Source organism: Oncorhynchus nerka, linkage group LG20, assembly GCF_034236695.1.
Source record: "Oncorhynchus nerka isolate Pitt River linkage group LG20, Oner_Uvic_2.0, whole genome shotgun sequence".
NCBI classification, from domain to species: domain Eukaryota; kingdom Metazoa; phylum Chordata; class Actinopteri; order Salmoniformes; family Salmonidae; genus Oncorhynchus; species Oncorhynchus nerka.
Genome location: NC_088415.1, coordinates 93504894 through 93527186, shown reverse-complemented (window position 1 = coordinate 93527186; position 22293 = coordinate 93504894). Strand labels below are relative to the sequence as shown.

Here is a 22293-nt window from a genome sequence, read left to right as displayed (position 1 = left end):
TTTCTGATGTACAGTACACCCCCTGGACAGGACACTAGTCTATATCCTGTTTCTGATGTACAGTACACCCCCTGGACAGGACACTAGTCTATATCCTGTTTCTGTAGTGAGACAGCTTGATGTACAGTACACCCCCTGGACAGGACACCAGTCTATATCCTGTTTCTGATGTACAGTACACCCCCTAGACAGGACACTAGTCTATCTCCTGTTTCTGATGTACAGTACACCCCCTGGACAGGACACTAGTCTATATCCTGTTTCTGATGTACAGTACACCCCCTAGACAGGACACTAGTCTATATCCTGTTTCTGATGTACAGTACACCCCCTGGACAGGACACTAGTCTATATCCTGTTTCTGATGTACAGTACACCCCCTGGACAGGACACTAGTCTATATCCTGTTTCTGTAGTGAGACAGCTTGATGTACAGTACACCCCCTGGACAGGACACTAGTCTATATCCTGTTTCTGTAGTGAGACAGCTTGATGTACAGTACACCCCCTGGACAGGACACTAGTCTATATCCTGTTTCTGTAGTGAGACAGCTTGATGTACAGTACACCCCCTGGACAGGACACTAGTCTATCTCCTGTTTCTGTAGTGAGACAGCTTGATGTACAGTACACCCCCTGGACAGGACACCAGTCTATCTCCTGTTTCTGTATTGAGACAGCTTGATGTACAGTACACCCCCTGGACAGGACACTAGTCTATATCCTGTTTCTGTATTGAGACAGCTTGATGTACAGTACACCCCCTGGACAGGACACTAGTCTATCTCCTGTTTCTGTAGTGAGACAGCTTGATGTACAGTACACCCCCTGGACAGGACACTAGTCTATCTCCTGTTTCTGTAGTGAGACAGCTTGATGTACAGTACACCCCCTGGACAGGACACTAGTCTATATCCTGTTTCTGTAGTGAGACAGCTTGATGTACAGTACACCCCCTGGACAGGACACTAGTCTATATCCTGTTTCTGTAGAGAGACAGCTTGATGTACCAGTACACCCCCTGGACAGGACACCAGTCTATCTCCTGTTTCTGTATTGAGACAGCTTGATGTACAGTACACCCCCTGGACAGGACACTAGTCTATATCCTGTTTCTGATGTACAGTACACCCCCCTGGACAGGACACTAGTCTATCTCCTGTTTCTGTAGTGAGACAGCTTGATGTACAGTACACCCCCTGGACAGGACACTAGTCTATCTCCTGTTTCTGTAGTGAGACAGCTTGATGTACAGTACACCCCCTAGACAGGACACTAGTCTATATCCTGTTTCTGTAGTGAGACAGCTTGATGTACAGTACACCCCCTGGACAGGACACTAGTCTATCTCCTGTTTCTGTAGTGAGACAGCTTGATGTACAGTACACCCCCTGGACAGGACACTAGTCTATCTCCTGTTTCTGATGTACAGTACACCCCCTGGACAGGACACCAGTCTATCTCCTGTTTCTGATGTACAGTACACCCCCTGGACAGGACACTAGTCTATCTCCTGTTTCTGATGTACCAGTACACCCCCCTAGACAGGACACTAGTCTATATCCTGTTTCTGATGTACAGTACACCCCCTAGACAGGACACTAGTCTATCTCCTGTTTCTGATGTACAGTACACCCCCCTAGACAGGACACTAGTCTATCTCCTGTTTCTGATGTACAGTACACCCCCCTGGACAGGACACTAGTCTATATCCTGTTTCTGATGTACAGGACACCCCCTAGACAGGACACTAGTCTATCTCCTGTTTCTGATGTACAGTACACCCCCCTGGACAGGACACTAGTCTATATCCTGTTTCTGATGTACAGTACACCCCTGGACAGGACACTAGTCTATATCCTGTTTCTGTAGTGAGACAGCGTGATGTACAGTACACCCCTGGACAGGACACTAGTCTATCTCCTGTTTCTGATGTACAGTACACCCCCTGGACAGGACACTAGTCTATCTCCTGTTTCTGATGTACCAGTACACCCCCTAGACAGGACACTAGTCTATATCCTGTTTCTGATGTACAGTACACCCCCTGGACAGGACACTAGTCTATCTCCTGTTTCTGTAGTGAGACAGCTTGATGTACAGTACACCCCCTAGACAGGACACTAGTCTATCTCCTGTTTCTGTAGTGAGACAGCTTGATGTACAGTACACCCCCTAGACAGGACACTAGTCTATCTCCTGTTTCTGTAGTGAGACAGCTTGATGTACAGTACACCCCCTAGACAGGACACTAGTCTATCTCCTGTTTCTGATGTACAGTACACCCCCCTAGACAGGACACTAGTCTATCTCCTGTTTCTGATGTACAGTACACCCCCCTGGACAGGACACGAGTCTATATCCTGTTTCTGATGTACAGGACACCCCCTAGACAGGACACTAGTCTATCTCCTGTTTCTGATGTACAGTACACCCCCTGGACAGGACACTAGTCTATATCCTGTTTCTGATGTACAGTACACCCCCTGGACAGGACACTAGTCTATCTCCTGTTTCTGATGTACCAGTACACCCCCTAGACAGGACACTAGTCTATATCCTGTTTCTGTAGTGAGACAGCGTGATGTACAGTACACCCCCTGGACAGGACACTAGTCTATCTCCTGTTTCTGTAGTGAGACAGCTTGATGTACAGTACACCTCCTGGACAGGACACTAGTCTATATCCTGTTTCTGTAGTGAGACAGCTTGATGTACAGTACACCCCCTGGACAGGACACTAGTCTATATCCTGTTTCTGTAGAGAGACAGCTTGATGTACCAGTACACCCCCTGGACAGGACACCAGTCTATCTCCTGTTTCTGTATTGAGACAGCTTGATGTACAGTACACCCCCTGGACAGGACACTAGTCTATATCCTGTTTCTGATGTACAGTACACCCCCCTGGACAGGACACTAGTCTATCTCCTGTTTCTGTAGTGAGACAGCTTGATCTACAGTACACCCCCTAGACAGGACACTAGTCTATCTCCTGTTTCTGTAGTGAGACAGCTTGATGTACAGTACACCCCCTGGACAGGACACTAGTCTATCTCCTGTTTCTGTAGTGAGACAGCTTGATGTACAGTACACCCCCTAGACAGGACACTAGTCTATATCCTGTTTCTGTAGTGAGACAGCTTGATGTACAGACACCCCTGGACAGGACACTAGTCTATCTCCTGTTTCTGTAGTGAGACAGCTTGATGTACAGTACACCCCTGGACAGGACACTAGTCTATCTCCTGTTTCTGATGTACAGTACACCCCCTGGACAGGACACTAGTCTATCTCCTGTTTCTGTAGTGAGACAGCTTGATCTACAGTACACCCCTGGACAGGACACTAGTCTATCTCCTGTTTCTGTAGTGAGACAGCTTGATGTACAGTACACCCCCTGGACAGGACACTAGTCTATCTCCTGTTTCTGTAGTGAGACAGCTTGATGTACAGTACACCCCCTAGACAGGACACTAGTCTATATCCTGTTTCTGTAGTGAGACAGCTTGATGTACAGTACACCCCCTGGACAGGACACTAGTCTATCTCCTGTTTCTGTAGTGAGACAGCTTGATGTACAGTACACCCCCTGGACAGGACACTAGTCTATCTCCTGTTTCTGATGTACAGTACACCCCTGGACAGGGAGTCATCTCCTGTTTCTGATGTACAGTACACCCCCTGGACAGGACACTAGTCTATCTCCTGTTTCTGATGTACCAGTACACCCCCCTAGACAGGACACTAGTCTATATCCTGTTTCTGATGTACAGTACACCCCCTAGACAGGACACTAGTCTATCTCCTGTTTCTGATGTACAGTACACCCCCCTAGACAGGACACTAGTCTATCTCCTGTTTCTGATGTACAGTACACCCCCTGGACAGGACACTAGTCTATATCCTGTTTCTGATGTACAGGACACCCCCTAGACAGGACACTGTCTATCTCCTGTTTCTGATGTACAGTACCCCCTGACAGGACAGTCTATATCCTTGATGTACAGTACACCCCCTGGACAGGACACTAGTCTATCTCCTGTTTCTGATGTACAGTACACCCCCTGGACAGGACACTAGTCTATCTCCTGTTTCTGTAGTGAGACAGTCTATATCCTGTTTCTGATGTACAGTACACCCCCTGGACAGGACACTAGTCTATCTCCTGTTTCTGTAGTGAGACACTTGAGTACAGTACACCCCCTGGACAGGACACTAGTCTATCTCCTGTTTCTGTTGAGACAGCTTGATGTACAGTACACCCCCTAGACAGGACACTAGTCTATCTCCTGTTTCTGATGAGACAGCTTGATGTACAGTACACCCCCTGGACAGGACACTAGTCTATCTCCTGTTTCTGTAGTGTGAGACAGCTTGATGTACAGTACACCCCTGGACAGGACACTAGTCTATCTCCTGTTTCTGATGTACAGTACACCCCCTGACAGACAGTCTATCTCCTGTTTTGATGTACAGTACACCCCCTAGACAGGACACTAGTCTATCTCCTGTTTCTGTAGTGAGACACAGTCTATCTCCTGTTTCTGATGTACAGTACACCCCTGGACAGGACACTAGTCTATCTCCTGTTTCTGTAGTGTGAGACAGTACCACACCCCTGGACAGGACACTAGTCTATCTCCTGTTTCTGATGTACCAGTACACCCCTGTTTCTGATGTACAGTACACCCCTGGACAGGACACTAGTCTATCTCCTGTTTCTGATGTTCTGATGTACAGTACACCCCTGGACAGGACACTAGTCTATCTCCTGTTTCTTAGTGAGACAGCTTGATGTACAGTACACCCCCTGGACAGGACACTAGTCTATCTCCTGTTTCTGTAGTGAGACAGCTTGATGTACAGTACACCCCTGGACAGGACACTAGTCTATCTCCTGTTTCTGTAGTGAGACAGCTTGATGTACAGTACACCCCCTGGACAGGACACTAGTCTATCTCCTGTTTCTGTAGTGAGACAGCTTGATGTACAGTACACCCCTGGACAGGACACTAGTCTATATCCTGTTTCTACAGTACACTCCCCCTGGACAGTGAGAGACAGCTTGATGTACCAGTACACCCCCTGGACAGGACACTAGTCTATCTCCTGTTTCTGTAGTGAGACAGCTTGATGTACCAGTACACCCCTGGACAGGACACTAGTCTATCTCCTGTTTCTGATGAGACACAGTACACCCCCTGGACAGGACACTAGTCTATCTCCTGTTTCTGTAGTGAGACAGCTTGATGTACAGTACACCCCCTGGACAGGACACTAGTCTATCTCCTGTTTCTGTAGTGAGACAGCTTGATGTACAGTACACCCCTGGACAGGACACTAGTCTATCTCCTGTTTCTGTAGTGAGACAGCTTGATGTACCAGTACACCCCCTGGACAGGACACTAGTCTATCTCCTGTTTCTGTAGTGAGACAGCTTGATGTACAGTACACCCCCCTGGACAGGACACTAGTCTATCTCCTGTTTCTGATGTACAGTACACCCCCCTGGACAGGACACTAGTCTATCTCCTGTTTCTGATGTACAGTACACCCCCCTGGACAGGACACTAGTCTATCTCCTGTTTCTGTAGTGAGACAGCTTGATGTACAGGACACCCCCTGGACAGGACACTAGTCTATCTCCTGTTTCTTTGAGACAGCTGATGTACCAGTACACCCCCTGGACAGGACACTAGTCTATCTCCTGTTTCTGTTTGAGACAGCTTGATGTACAGTACACCCCCTAGACAGGACACTAGTCTATCTCCTGTTTCTGTAGTGAGACAGCTTGATGTACAGTACACCCCTGGACAGGACACTAGTCTATCTCCTGTTTCTGTAGTGAGACAGCTTGATGTACAGTACACCCCTGGACAGGACACTAGTCTATCTCCTGTTTCTGATGTGAGACACCCCTGGACAGGACACTAGTCTATCTCCTGTTTCTGATGTACAGTACACCCCTGGACAGGACACTAGTCTATCTCCTGTTTCTTAGTGAGACTGATGTACAGTACACCCCCTGGACAGGACACTAGTCTATCTCCTGTTTCTGTTGAGACAGCTGATGTACAGTACACCCCCTGGACAGGACACTAGTCTATCTCCTGTTTGAGACAGCTTGATGTACAGTACACCCCCCTGGACAGGACACTAGTCTAGTCTATCTCCTGTTTCTGATGAGACATGTACAGTACACCCCTGGACAGGACACTAGTACACCCCTGGACAGGACACTAGTCTATCTCCTGTTTCTGTAGTGAGACAGCTTGATGTACAGTACACCCCTGGACAGGACACTAGTCTATCTCCTGTTTCTGTAGTGAGACAGCTTGATGTACAGTACACCCCCTGGACAGGACACTAGTCTATCTCCTGTTTCTGTAGTGAGACAGCTTGATGTACAGTACACCCCCTGGACAGGACACTAGTCTATCTCCTGTTTCTGTAGTGAGACAGCTTGATGTACAGTACACCCCCTGGACAGGACACTAGTCTATCTCCTGTTTCTGTAGTGAGACAGCTTGATGTACCAGTACACCCCTAGACAGGACACTAGTCTATCTCCTGTTTCTGATGTACAGTACACCCCTGGACAGGACACTAGTCTATCTCCTGTTTCTGAGTGAGACAGCTTGATGTACAGTACACCCCCTAGACAGGACACTAGTCTATCTCCTGTTTCTGTAGTGAGACTGTTTCTGATGTACAGTACACCCCCTGGACAGGACACTAGTCTATCTCCTGTTTCTGTATGAGACAGCTTGATGTACAGTACACCCCTGGACAGGACACTAGTCTATCTCCTGTTTCTGTAGTGAGACAGCTTGATGTACAGTACACCCCCTGGACAGGACACTAGTCTATCTCCTGTTTCTGTAGTGAGACAGCTTGATGTACAGTACACCCCTGGACAGGACACTAGTCTATCTCCTGTGTTCTGTTTCTGATGTACAGTACACCCCCTGGACAGGACACTAGTCTATCTCCTGTTTCTGTAGTGAGACTAGTCTATATCCTTGATGTACAGTACACCCCCTGGACAGGACACTAGTCTATCTCCTGTTTCTGTAGTGAGACAGCTTGATGTACAGTACACCCCCTGGACAGGACACTAGTCTATCTCCTGTTTCTGTAGTGAGACAGCTTGATGTACAGTACACCCCCTGGACAGGACACTAGTCTATCTCCTGTTTCTGTAGTGAGACAGCTTGATGTACAGTACACCCCTGGACAGGACACTAGTCTATCTCCTGTTTCTGTAGTGAGACAGCTTGATGTACAGTACACCCCCTGGACAGGACACTAGTCTATCTCCTGTTTCTGTAGTGAGACAGCTTGATGTACCAGTACACCCCCTGGACAGGACACTAGTCTATCTCCTGTTTCTTTGAGACAGCTTGATGTACAGTACACCCCCTGGACAGGACACTAGTCTATCTCTGTTTCTGTTTGAGACAGCTTGATGTACAGTACACCCCTGGACAGGACACTAGTCTATCTCCTGTTTCTGTAGTGAGACAGCTTGATGTACAGTACACCCCTGGACAGGACACTAGTCTATCTCCTGTTTCTGTAGTGAGACAGCTTGATGTACAGTACACCCCCTGGACAGGACACTAGTCTATCTCCTGTTTCTGTAGTGAGACAGCTTGATGTACAGTACACCCCCTGGACAGGACACTAGTCTATCTCCTGTTTCTGTAGTGAGACAGCTTGATGTACAGTACACCCCCTGGACAGGACACTAGTCTATCTCCTGTTTCTGTAGTGAGACAGCTTGATGTACAGTACACCCCCTGGACAGGACACTAGTCTATCTCCTGTTTCTGTAGTGAGACAGCTTGATGTACAGTACACCCCCTGGACAGGACACTAGTCTATCTCCTGTTTCTGATGTACAGTACACCCCCTGGACAGGACACCAGTCTATCTCCTGTTTCTGATGTACAGTACACCCCCTGGACAGGACACTAGTCTATCTCCTGTTTCTGATGTACAGTACACCCCCTGGACAGGACACTAGTCTATCTCCTGTTTCTGATGTGACAGGACACTAGTCTATCTCCTGTTTCTGATGTACAGTACACCCCTGGACAGGACACTAGTCTATCTCCTGTTTCTGAGTGAGACAGCTTGATGTACAGTACACCCCCTGGACAGGACACTAGTCTATCTCCTGTTTCTGATGTACAGTACACCCCCTGGACAGAGACAGTCTATCTCCTGATGTACAGTACACCCCCTGGACAGGACACTAGTCTATCTCCTGTTTCTGTAGTGAGACAGCTTGATGTACAGTACACCCCCTGGACAGGACACTAGTCTATCTCCTGTTTCTGTAGTGAGACAGCTTGATGTACAGTACACCCCCTGGACAGGACACTAGTCTATATCCTGTTTCTGTAGTGAGACAGCTTGATGTACAGTACACCCCCTGGACAGGACACTAGTCTATATCCTGTTTCTGTAGAGAGACAGCTTGATGTACCAGTACACCCCCTGGACAGGACACCAGTCTATCTCCTGTTTCTGTATTGAGACAGCTTGATGTACAGTACACCCCCTGGACAGGACACTAGTCTATCTCCTGTTTCTGTAGTGAGACAGCTTGAGTACACCCCCTGGACAGGACACTAGTCTATCTCCTGTTTCTGTAGTGAGACAGCTTGATCTACAGTACACCCCTAGACAGGACACTAGTCTATCTCCTGTTTCTGTAGTGAGACAGCTTGATGTACAGTACACCCCCTGACAGGACACTAGTCTATCTCCTGTTTCTGTAGTGAGACAGCTTGATGTACAGTACACCCCCTGGACAGGACACTAGTCTATCTCCTGTTTCTGTAGTGAGACAGCTTGATGTACAGTACACCCCCTGGACAGGACACTAGTCTATCTCCTGTTTCTGTAGTGAGACAGCTTGATGTACAGTACACCCTGGACAGGACACTAGTCTATATCCTGTTTCTGTAGTGAGACAGCTTGATGTACAGTACACCCTGACAGGACACTAGTCTATCTCCTGTTTCTGTAGTGAGACAGCTTGATGTACCAGTACACCCCTGGACAGGACACTAGTCTATCTCCTGTTTCTGTTTGAGACAGCTTGATGTGTACAGGTACACTGATGTACCCCTGGACAGGACACTAGTCTATCTCCTGTTTCTGTAGTGAGACAGCTTGATGTACAGTACACCCCTAGACAGGACACTAGTCTATCTCCTGTTTCTGTAGTGAGACAGCTTGATGTACAGTACACCCCTGGACAGGACACTAGTCTATCTCCTGTTTCTGTAGTGAGACAGCTTGATGTACAGTACACCCCCTAGACAGGACACTAGTCTATATCCTGTTTCTGTAGTGAGACAGCTTGATGTACAGTACACCCCTGGACAGGACACTAGTCTATCTCCTGTTTCTGTAGTGAGACAGCTTGATGTACAGTACACCCCCTGACAGGACACTAGTCTATCTCCTGTTTCTGATGTACAGTACACCCTGGACAGGACACCAGTCTATCTCCTGTTTCTGATGTACAGTACACCCCTGGACAGGACACTAGTCTATCTCCTGTTTCTGATGTACAGTACACCCCTGACAGGACACTAGTCTATCTCCTGTTTCTGATGTTAGACAGGACACTAGTCTATATCCTGTTTCTGATGTACAGTACACCCCCTGGACAGGACACTAGTCTATCTCCTGTTTCTGTAGTGAGACAGCTTGATGTACAGTACACCCCCTGGACAGGACACTAGTCTATCTCCTGTTTCTGTAGTGAGACAGCTTGATGTACAGTACACCCCCCTGGACAGGACACTAGTCTATCTCCTGTTTCTGATGTACCAGTACACCCCCTAGACAGGACACTAGTCTATATCCTGTTTCTGATGTACAGTACACCCCCTAGACAGGACACTAGTCTATATCCTGTTTCTGTAGTGAGACAGCTTGATGTACAGTACACCCCCTGGACAGGACACTAGTCTATCTCCTGTTTCTGTAGTGAGACAGCTTGATGTACAGTACACCCCCTAGACAGGACACTAGTCTATCTCCTGTTTCTGTAGTGAGACAGCTTGATGTACAGTACACCCCCTGGACAGGACACCAGTCTATCTCCTGTTTCTGTATTGAAACAGCTTGATGTACAGTACACCCCCTGGACAGGACACTAGTCTATATCCTGTTTCTGATGTACAGTACACCCCCCTGGACAGGACACTAGTCTATCTCCTGTTTCTGTAGTGAGACAGCTTGATCTACAGTACACCCCCTAGACAGGACACTAGTCTATCTCCTGTTTCTGTAGTGAGACAGCTTGATGTACAGTACACCCCCTGGACAGGACACTAGTCTATCTCCTGTTTCTGTAGTGAGACAGCTTGATGTACAGTACACCCCCTAGACAGGACACTAGTCTATATCCTGTTTCTGTAGTGAGACAGCTTGATGTACAGTACACCCCCTGGACAGGACACTAGTCTATCTCCTGTTTCTGTAGTGAGACAGCTTGATGTACAGTACACCCCCTGGACAGGACACTAGTCTATCTCCTGTTTCTGATGTACAGTACACCCCCTGGACAGGACACCAGTCTATCTCCTGTTTCTGATGTACAGTACACCCCCTGGACAGGACACTAGTCTATCTCCTGTTTCTGATGTGTAGACAGGACACTAGTCTATATCCTGTTTCTGATGTACAGTACACCCCCTAGACAGGACACTAGTCTATCTCCTGTTTCTGATGTACAGTACACCCCCCTAGACAGGACACTAGTCTATCTCCTGTTTCTGATGTACAGTACACCCCCCTGGACAGGACACTAGTCTATATCCTGTTTCTGATGTACAGGACACCCCCTAGACAGGACACTAGTCTATCTCCTGTTTCTGATGTACAGTACACCCCCCTGGACAGGACACTAGTCTATATCCTGTTTCTGATGTACAGTACACCCCCCTGGACAGGACACTAGTCTATATCCTGTTTCTGTAGTGAGACAGCGTGATGTACAGTACACCCCCTGGACAGGACACTAGTCTATCTCCTGTTTCTGATGTACAGTACACCCCCCTGGACAGGACACTAGTCTATCTCCTGTTTCTGATGTACCAGTACACCCCCTAGACAGGACACTAGTCTATATCCTGTTTCTGATGTACAGTACACCCCCTGGACAGGACACTAGTCTATCTCCTGTTTCTGTAGTGAGACAGCTTGATGTACAGTACACCCCCTGGACAGGACACTAGTCTATCTCCTGTTTCTGTAGTGAGACAGCTTGATGTACAGTACACCCCCTAGACAGGACACTAGTCTATCTCCTGTTTCTGTAGTGAGACAGCTTGATGTACAGTACACCCCCTAGACAGGACACTAGTCTATCTCCTGTTTCTGTAGTGAGACAGCTTGATGTACAGTACACCCCCTAGACAGGACACTAGTCTATCTCCTGTTTCTGATGTACAGTACACCCCCCTAGACAGGACACTAGTCTATCTCCTGTTTCTGATGTACAGTACACCCCCCTGGACAGGACACGAGTCTATATCCTGTTTCTGATGTACAGGACACCCCCTAGACAGGACACTAGTCTATCTCCTGTTTCTGATGTACAGTACACCCCCCTGGACAGGACACTAGTCTATATCCTGTTTCTGATGTACAGTACACCCCCCTGGACAGGACACTAGTCTATCTCCTGTTTCTGATGTACCAGTACACCCCCTAGACAGGACACTAGTCTATATCCTGTTTCTGTAGTGAGACAGCGTGATGTACAGTACACCCCCTGGACAGGACACTAGTCTATCTCCTGTTTCTGATGTACAGTACACCCCCCTGGACAGGACACTAGTCTATCTCCTGTTTCTGATGTACCAGTACACACCCTAGACAGGACACTAGTCTATATCCTGTTTCTGATGTACAGTACACCCCCTGGACAGGACACTAGTCTATCTCCTGTTTCTGTAGTGAGACAGCTTGATGTACAGTACACCCCCTAGACAGGACACCAGTCTATCTCCTGTTTCTGTAGTGAGACAGCGTGATGTACCAGTACACCCCCTAGACAGGACACTAGTCTATATCCTGTTTCTGATGTACAGTACACCCCCCTGGACAGGACACTAGTCTATATCCTGTTTCTGATGTACAGTACACCCCCCTGGACAGGACACTAGTCTATCTCCTGTTTCTGTAGTGAGACAGCGTGATGTACCAGGACACCCCCCGGACAGGACACTAGTCTATCTCCTGTTTCTGATGTACAGTACACCCCCTGGACAGGACACCAGTCTATCTACTATTTCTGCAGTGAGACAGCTTGATCTACAGTACACCCCCTGGACAGGACACTAGTCTATCTCCTGTTTCTGATGTACAGTACACCCCCCTGGACAGGACACTAGTCTATCTCCTGTTTCTGATGTACCAGTACACCCCCTAGACAGGACACTAGTCTATATCCTGTTTCTGATGTACAGTACACCCCCTGGACAGGACACTAGTCTATCTCCTGTTTCTGTAGTGAGACAGCTTGATGTACAGTACACCCCCTAGACAGGACACCAGTCTATCTCCTGTTTCTGTAGTGAGACAGCGTGATGTACCAGTACACCCCCTAGACAGGACACTAGTCTATATCCTGTTTCTGATGTACAGTACACCCCCCTGGACAGGACACTAGTCTATATCCTTTTTCTGATGTACAGTACACCCCCCTGGACAGGACACTAGTCTATCTCCTGTTTCTGTAGTGAGACAGCGTGATGTACCAGGACACCCCCCGGACAGGACACTAGTCTATCTCCTGTTTCTGATGTACAGTACACCCCCTGGACAGGACACCAGTCTATCTACTATTTCTGCAGTGAGACAGCTTGATCTACAGTACACCCCCTGGACAGGACACTAGTCTATCTCCTGTTTCTGTAGTGAGACAGCTTGATGTACAGTACACCCCCTGGACAGGACACTAGTCTATATCCTGTTTCTGTAGTGAGACAGCTTGATGTACAGTACACCCCCTGGACAGGACACCAGTCTATATCCTGTTTCTGTAGTGAGACAGCTTGATGTACAGTACACCCCCTGGACAGGACACCAGTCTATCTCCTGTTTCTGCAGTGACACAGCTTGATGTACAGTACACCCCCTGGACAGGACACTAGTCTATCTCCTGTTTCTGATGTACAGTACACCCCCTGGACAGGACACCAGTCTATCTACTATTTCTGCAGTGAGACAGCTTGATCTACAGTACACCCCCTGGACAGGACACTAGTCTATCTCCTGTTTCTGTAGTGAGACAGCGTGATGTACCAGTACACCCCCTGGACAGGACACTAGTCTATCTCCTGTTTCTGTAGTGAGACAGCTTGATGTACAGTACACCCCCTGGACAGGACACTAGTCTATCTCCTGTTTCTGTAGTGAGACAGCGTGATGTACAGTACACCCCCTGGACAGGACACTAGTTTATCGCAGGGCCTAACGTAAGATATCATAAAATGCATCTCTTATTGGTGCTGTGACTGACTGGGTTGGGTTTGATCCCAGCTCCCCTGCTTGTCAGAAGTCTTTGTTAGCCTGCAGAGCTAAAGCCTAGACATCAATTCAGGGAGCTAATGGCTAACGCAAGTCTTCATGTAACTCACCATGCTAACATGATTCACTGACTAACCTCCCATACACTGTTCCTGTTACTGACTCACCTCCCTACACTGTTACTGACTCACCTCCCTACACTGTTACTGACTCACCTCCCTACACTGTTCCTGTTACTGACTCACCTCCCTATACTGTTCCTGTTACTGACTCACCTCCCTACACTGTTCCTGTTACTGACTCACCTCCCTACACTGTTCCTGTTACTGACTCACCTCCCTACACTGTTACTGACTCACCTCCCTACACTGTTCCTGTTACTGACGCACCTCCGTACACTGTTCCTGTTACTGACTCACCTCCCTACACTGTTCCTGTTACTGACTCACCTCCCTACACTGTTACTGACTCACCTCTCTACACTGTTCCTGTTACTGACTCACCTCCCTATACTGTTCCTGTTACTGACTCACCTCCCTACACTGTTCCTGTTACTGACTCACCTCCCTACACTGTTCCTGTTACTGACTCACCTCCCTACACTGTTCCTGTTACTATTTCACCTCCCTACACTGTTCCTGTTACTATTTCCTCCATACACTGTTCCTGTTACTCAGGCATCATAACAACTAACAATTATTTCAAATCCCTGTAGGTCTGTAATAAAACCCTGGAAATGTGTGGAGCATTTTATTTCTCTCTCACTGTCCCCCCCCATCTCTCTCTGCCTCCCTTCTCTCTCTCCCTCTTTCTCTCTCTCCTCTTCTCCCCACTTCTCCACACTGACTGAACTCGTTCACTCTCTCCCACTCAACAATTTAATTTAAAAAGCATTGTATTTGTTATACTAGTATGATCTAGTATGTTGAAGTATACTATAGTATGCTGTAGTATGTTGTAGTATGCTGCAGTGTGCTGTAGTGTGCTGTAGTGTGCTGCAGTGTGCTGTAGTGTGCTGTAGTGTGCTGTAGTGTGCTGTAGTATGCTGCAGTATGCTATAGTGTGCTGCAGTGTGCTGTAGTGTGCTGTAGTGTGCTGTAGTATGCTGTAGTGTGCTGTAGTATGCTGCAGTATGCTATAGTGTGCTGCAGTGTGCTGTAGTGTGCTGTAGTGTGCTGCAGTGTGCTATAGTGTGCTGTAGTGTGCTGTAGTATGCTGCAGTATGCTATAGTGTGCTGCAGTGTGCTGTAGTGTGCTGTAAATCAAATCAAATGAAATCAAATTTTTTATTTGTCACATACACATGGTTAGCAGATGTTAATGCGAGCGTAGCGAAATGCTTGTGCTTCTAGTTCCGACAATGCAGTAATAACCAACAAGTAATCTAACTAACAATTCCAAAACTACTGTCTTATACACAGTGTAAGGGGATAAAGAATATGTACATAAGGATATATGAATGAGTGATGGTACAGAGCAGCATAGGCAAGATACAGTAGATGGTATCGAGTACAGTATATACATATGAGATGAGTATGTAAACAAAGTGGCATAGTTAAAGTGGCTAGTGATACATGTATTACATAAGGATGCAGTCGCTGATATAGGGTACAGTATATACGTATGCATATGAGATGAATAATGTAGGTTAAGTAACATTATATAAGGTAGCATTGTTTAAAGTGGCTAGTGATATATTTACATAATTTCCCATCAATTCCCATTATTAAAGTGGCTGGAGTTGAGTCAGTGTCAGTGTGTTGGCAGCGGCCACTCAATGTTAGTGGTGGCTGTTTAACAGTCTGATGGCCTTGAGATAGAAGATGTTTTTCAGTCTCTCGGTCCCAGCTTTGATGCACCTGTACTGACCTCGCCTTCTGGATGATAGCGGGGTGAACAGGCAGTGGCTCTGGTGGTTGATGTCCTTGATGATCTTTATGGCCTTCCTGTAACATCGGGTGGTGTAGGTGTCCTGGAGGGCAGGTAGTTTGCCCCCGGTGATGCGTTGTGCAGACCTCACTACCCTCTGGAGAGCCTTACGGTTGAGGGCGGAGCAGTTGCCGTACCAGGCGGTGATACAGCCCGCCAGGATGCTCTCGATTGTGCATCTGTAGAAGTTTGTGAGTGCTTTTGGTGACAAGCCAAATTTCTTCAGCCTCCTGAGGTTGAAGAGGCGCTGCTGCGCCTTCTTCACGATGCTGTCTGTGTGAGTGGACCAGTTCAGTTTGTCTGTGATGTGTATGCCGAGGAACTTAAAACTTGCTACCCTCTCCACTACTGTTCCATCGATGTGGATAGGGGGGTGTTCCCTCTGCTGTTTCCTGAAGTCCACAATCATCTCCTTAGTTTTGTTGACGTTGAGTGTGAGGTTATTTTCCTGACACCACACTCCGAGGGCCCCCTTAAAAGGGATGGACTAATAGTAGTGTGCTATAGTGTGCTGTAGTGTGCTGTAGTGTGCTGTAGTATGCTGTAGTATGCTGTAGTGTGCTATAGTGTGCTGCAGTATGCTGTGGTGTGCTGCAGTGTGCTATAGTGTCCTGCAGTATGCTGTAGTGTCCTGCAGTGTGCTGTAGTGTGCTGTAGTGTGCTGCAGTATACTGTAGTGTGCTATAGTGTGCTGCAGTATGCTGTAGTGTGCTGCAGTGTGCTATAGTGTCCTGCAGTATGCTGTAGTGTCCTGCAGTGTGCTGTAGTGTGCTGCAGTATACTGTAGTGTGCTATAGTGTGCTGCAGTGTGCTGTAGTGCACTGTAGTATGCTGTAGTATGCTGTAGTGTGCTGTAGTGTGCTGCAGTATACTGTAGTGTGCTATAGTGTGCTGCAGTATGCTGTAGTGTGCTGTAGTGTGCTGCAGTGTGCTGCAGTGTGCTGTAGTGTGCTGTAGTGTGCTGTAGTGTGCTGCAGTGTGCTGTAGTGCGCTGCAGTGTGCTGTAGTAGGGTTGGAGGGCTGGAGGGTTGGAGGGCTGGAGGGCATGTCCACCCTATTCTTTATATTAGTCGGTCCCTTTTAAATCCATGCCTGGGAGAATATAGTGTTTATTAAAGTCTCATATGGTGAATGTCAGTAATAGAAGTCACATACAGGGCCAAAGTCTGATCTCCTTCTCCTCCAGGCCACACGGGGCGCCTGCTCATGTCCCTGTGCTTCAGCAGTCTCAGCTTCCTGCTCTTCCACATCATCTATCAGATCACTGTCAACAGTCTATTGGCCAGGAACAACATAGACCCCGCCTTCAACTGTGAGTACTGAGTCTGTACCCTGATTTAACCCTAACTCTGTTTACCCCGCTACTGAGTCTGTACCCTGATTTAACCCTAACTCTGTTTACCCCCGCCTTAACTGTGAGTAACTTCACACCTTATGCCTAATTTACACCATAGGGCCAAACTGAGCCGAGCCAAACTGAACAAAAATAGAACTGTTTGGCCATCATGACTATTGTTATGTTTGGAGGAAATAGGGGGATGCTTGCAAGCCAAAGAACACCATCCCAACCGCGAAGCACCGGGGTGGCAGCATCATGTTGTGGGGGTGCTTTGCTGCAGGAGGGACTGGTGTACTTCACCTAATAGATGAGGTAGGAAAATTATGTGGATATATTGAAGCAACATCTCAAGACATCAGTCGGGAAGTTAAAGCTTGGTCGCAAATGGGTCTTCCAAATGTACAATGACCACAACCATACTTCCAAAGTTGTGGCAAAATGGCTTAAGGACAACAAAGTCGAGGTATTGGAGTGGCCATCACAAAGCCCTGACCTCAATCCTATAGAAAATGTGTGGGCAGAACTGAAAAAGCATGTGCGAGCAAGGAGGCCTACAAACCTGACTCAGTTACACTGGTTCTGTCAGGAGGAATGGGCAAAAATTCACCCGACTTATTGTGGGAAGCTTGTGGAAGGCTACCCGAAACGTTTGACCCAAGTTAAATAATTTAAAGGCAATGCTAACAAATACCAATTGAGTGTATGTAAACTTCTGACCCACTGGGAATGTGATGAAAGAAATAAAAGCTGAAATAAATCATTCTCTCTACTATTATTCTGACATTTCACATTCTTAAAATAAAGTGGTGATCCTAACTGACCTAAGATATGGGAATGTTTTACTCAGATTAAATGTCAGGAATTGTGAAAAGCTGAGTTGAAATGTATTTGGCTAAGGTGTATGTAAACTTCCGACTTCCACTGTATTAGACTGAACAGTGTCAGTATAAATACGTGGTATGTATAGACGGTATATAATTTGGAAAATAAATCCCTTCCCTCTGCTAGCTATCCTGAATGAGGCTTAATTCCCCTCACGTTACCCTAAGACATGATGCATAACGTTGTGTTATGATGCCAATGGGGTTCTAACATGGCTGTTATAGAATGTTGTAGTGTCATGTTAGTGGGGTTCTAACATGGCTGTTATAGAATGTTCTAGTGTCATGTTAATGGGGTTCTAACATGGCTGATATAGAATGTTGTAGTGTCATGTTAATGGGGTTCTAACATGGCTGTAATATAATGTTGTAGTGTCATGTTAATGGGGTTCTAACATGGCTGTTATAGAATGTTGTAGTGTCATGTTAATGGGGTTCTAACATGGCTGATATAGAATGTTGTAGTGTCATGTTAATGTGGTTCTAACATGGCTGTTATAGAATGTTGTAGTGTCATGTTAATGGGGTTCTAACATGGCTGTTATAGAATGTTGTAGTGTCATGTTAATGGGGTTCTAACATGGCTGTAATATAATGTTGTAGTGTCATGCTAATGGGGTTCTAACATGGCTGTAATATAATGTTGTAGTGTCATGTTAATGGGGTTCTAACATGGCTGTAATAGAATGTTGTAGTGTCATGTTAATGGGGTTCTAACATGGCTGTAATAGAATGTTGTAATGTCATGTTAATGTGGTTCTAACATGGCTGTTATAGAATGTTATAGTGTCATGTTAATGGGGTTCTAACATTGCTGTAATAGAATGTTGTAGTGTCATGTTAATGTGGTTCTAACATGGCTGTTATAGAATGTTGTAGTGTCATGTTAATGGGGTTCTAACATGGCTGTTATAGAATGTTGTAGTGTCATGTTAATGGGGTTCTAACATGGCTGTAATATAATGTTGTAGTGTCATGCTAATGGGGTTCTAACATGGCTGTAATATAGTGTTGTAGTGTCATGTTAATGGGGTTCTAACATGGCTGTAATAGAATGTTGTAGTGTCATGTTAATGGGGTTCTAACATGGCTGTAATAGAATGTTGTAATGTCATGTTAATGTGGTTCTAACATGGCTGTTATAGAATGTTATAGTGTCATGTTAATGGGGTTCTAACATTGCTGTAATAGAATGTTGTAGTGTTATGTTAATGGGGTTCTAACATGGCTGTTATAGAATGTTGTAGTGTCATGTTAATGGGGTTCTAACATGGCTGTAATAGAATGTTGTAGTGTTATGTTAATGGAGTTCTAACATGGCTGTTATAGAATGTTGTAGTGTCATGTTAATGGGGTTCTAACATGGCTGATATAGAATGTTGTAGTGTCATGTTAATGGGGTTCTAACATGGCTGTTATAGAATGTTGTAGTGTCATGTTAATGGGGGGTTCTAGAAAGTGTCATGTTAATGGGGTTCTAACATGGCTGTTATAGAATGTTGTAGTGTCATGTTAATGGGGTTCTAACATGGCTGTAATATAATGTTGTAGTGTCATGTTAATGGGGTTCTAACATGGCTGTTATAGAATGTTGTAGTGTCATGTTAATGGGGTTCTAACATGGCTGTTATAGAATGTTGTAGTGTCATGTTAATGGGGTTCTAACATGGCTGTAATATAATGTTGTAGTGTCATGTTAATGGGGTTCTAACATGGCTGTAATATAATGTTGTAGTGTCATGTTAATGGGGTTCTAACATGGCTGTAATAGAATGTTGTAGTGTCATGTTAATGGGGTTCTAACATGGCTGTAATAGAATGTTGTAATGTCATGTTAATGTGGTTCTAACATGGCTGTTATAGAATGTTATAGTGTCATGTTAATGGGGTTCTAACATTGCTGTAATAGAATGTTGTAGTGTCATGTTAATGTGGTTCTAACATGGCTGTTATAGAATGTTGTAGTGTCATGTTAATGGGGTTCTAACATGGCTGTTATAGAATGTTGTAGTGTCATGTTAATGGGGTTCTAACATGGCTGTAATATAATGTTGTAGTGTCATGCTAATGGGGTTCTAACATGGCTGTAATATAGTGTTGTAGTGTCATGTTAATGGGGTTCTAACATGGCTGTAATAGAATGTTGTAGTGTCATGTTAATGGGGTTCTAACATGGCTGTTATAGAATGTTGTAGTGTCATGTTAATGGGGTTCTAACATGGCTGTAATATAATGTTGTAGTGTCATGTTAATGGGGTTCTAACATGGCTGTTATAGAATGTTGTAGTGTCATGTTAATGGGGTTCTAACATGGCTGTTATAGAATGTTGTAGTGTCATGTTAATGGGGTTCTAACATGGCTGTAATATAATGTTGTAGTGTCATGCTAATGGGGTTCTAACATGGCTGTAATATAATGTTGTAGTGTCATGTTAATGGGGTTCTAACATGGCTGTAATAGAATGTTGTAGTGTCATGTTAATGGGGTTCTAACATGGCTGTTATAGAAAGTGTCATGTTAATGTGGCTGTAATGTCATGTTAATGGGGTTCTAACATGGCTGTTATAGAATGTTATAGTGTCATGTTAATGGGGTTCTAACATTGCTGTAATAGAATGTTGTAGTGTCATGTTAATGGGGTTCTAACATGGCTGTTATAGAATGTTGTAGTGTCATGTTAATGGGGTTCTAACATGGCTGTTATAGAATGTTGTAGTGTCATGTTAATGGGGTTCTAACATGGCTGTAATAGAATGTTGTAGTGTCATGTTAATGGGGTTCTAACATGGCTGTTATAGAATGTTGTAGTGTCATGTTAATGGGGTTCTAACATGGCTGTTATAGAATGTTGTAGTGTCATGTTAATGTGGTTCTAACATGGCTGTTATAGAATGTTGTAGTGTCATGTTAATGGGGTTCTAACATGGCTGTTATAGAATGTTGTAGTGTCATGTTAATGGGGTTCTAACATGGCTGTAATATAATGTTGTAGTGTCATGTTAATGGGGTTCTAACATGGCTGTAATAGAATGTTGTAGTGTCATGTTAATGGGGTTCTAACATGGCTGTAATAGAATGTTGTAGTGTCATGTTAATGGGGTTCTAACATGGCTGTAATAGAATGTTGTAATGTCATGTTAATGTGGTTCTAACATGACTGTTATAGAATGTTATAGTGTCATGTTAATGGGGTTCTAACATTGCTGTAATAGAATGTTGTAGTGTTATGTTAATGGGGTTCTAACATGGCTGTTATAGAATGTTGTAGTGTCATGTTAATGGGGTTCTAACATGGCTGTAATAGAATGTTGTAGTGTTATGTTAATGGAGTTCTAACATGGCTGTTATAGAATGTTGTAGTGTCATGTTAATGGGGTTCTAACATGGCTGATATAGAATGTTGTAGTGTCATGTTAATGGGGTTCTAACATGGCTGTTATAGAATGTTGTAGTGTCATGTTAATGGGGTTCTAACATGGCTGCTATAGAATGTTGTAGTGTCATGTTAATGGGGTTCTAACATGGCTGTTATAGAATGTTGTAGTGTCATGTTAATGGGGTTCTAACATGGCTGTAATATAATGTTGTAGTGTCATGTTAATGGGGTTCTAACATGGCTGTTATAGAATGTTGTAGTGTCATGTTAATGGGGTTCTAACATGGCTGTTATAGAATGTTGTAGTGTCATGTTAATGGGGTTCTAACATGGCTGTTATATAATGTTGTAGTGTCATGTTAATGGGGTTCTAACATGGCTGTAATATAATGTTGTAGTGTCATGTTAATGGGGTTCTAACATGGCTGTAATAGAATGTTGTAGTGTCATGTTAATGGGGTTCTAACATGGCTGTAATATAATGTTGTAGTGTCATGTTAATGTGGTTCTAACATGGCTGTTATAGAATGTTATAGTGTCATGTTAATGGGGTTCTAACATTGCTGTAATAGAATGTTGTAGTGTCATGTTAATGGGGTTCTAACATGGCTGTTATAGAATGTTGTAGTGTCATGTTAATGGGGTTCTAACATGGCTGTTATAGAATGTTGTAGTGTCATGTTAATGGGGTTCTAACATGGCTGTTATAGAATGTTGTAGTGTCATGTTAATGGGGTTCTAACATGGCTGTAATAGAATGTTGTAGTGTCATGTTAATGGGGTTCTAACATGGCTGTAATAGAATGTTGTAGTGTCATGTTAATGGGGTTCTAACATTGCTGTTATAGAATGTTGTAGTGTCATGTTAATGGGGTTCTAACATGGCTGTAATATAATGTTGTAGTGTCATGTTAATGGGGTTCTAACATGGCTGTTATAGAATGTTGTAGTGTCATGTTAATGGGGTTCTAACATGGCTGTTATAGAATGTTGTAGTGTCATGTTAATGGGGTTCTAACATGGCTGTAATATAATGTTGTAGTGTCATGCTAATGGGGTTCTAACATGGCTGTAATATAATGTTGTAGTGTCATGTTAATGGGGTTCTAACATGGCTGTAATAGAATGTTGTAGTGTCATGTTAATGGGGTTCTAACATGGCTGTAATAGAATGTTGTAATGTCATGTTAATGTGGTTCTA

The 22293-nt window shown here is 45.1% G+C and overlaps 1 protein-coding gene across 1 annotated transcript in view; it reads left to right on the top strand.

Annotated features, from left to right (window-relative positions):
• The window catches only part of LOC135563129 (piezo-type mechanosensitive ion channel component 2-like), a 396954-nt gene that overhangs the window by 65629 nt on the left and 309032 nt on the right, over positions 1–22293 (top strand). The window contains 1 exon segment of the mRNA XM_065006107.1: positions 16682–16807. Coding sequence (XP_064862179.1) covers positions 16682–16807 — 126 coding nt within the window.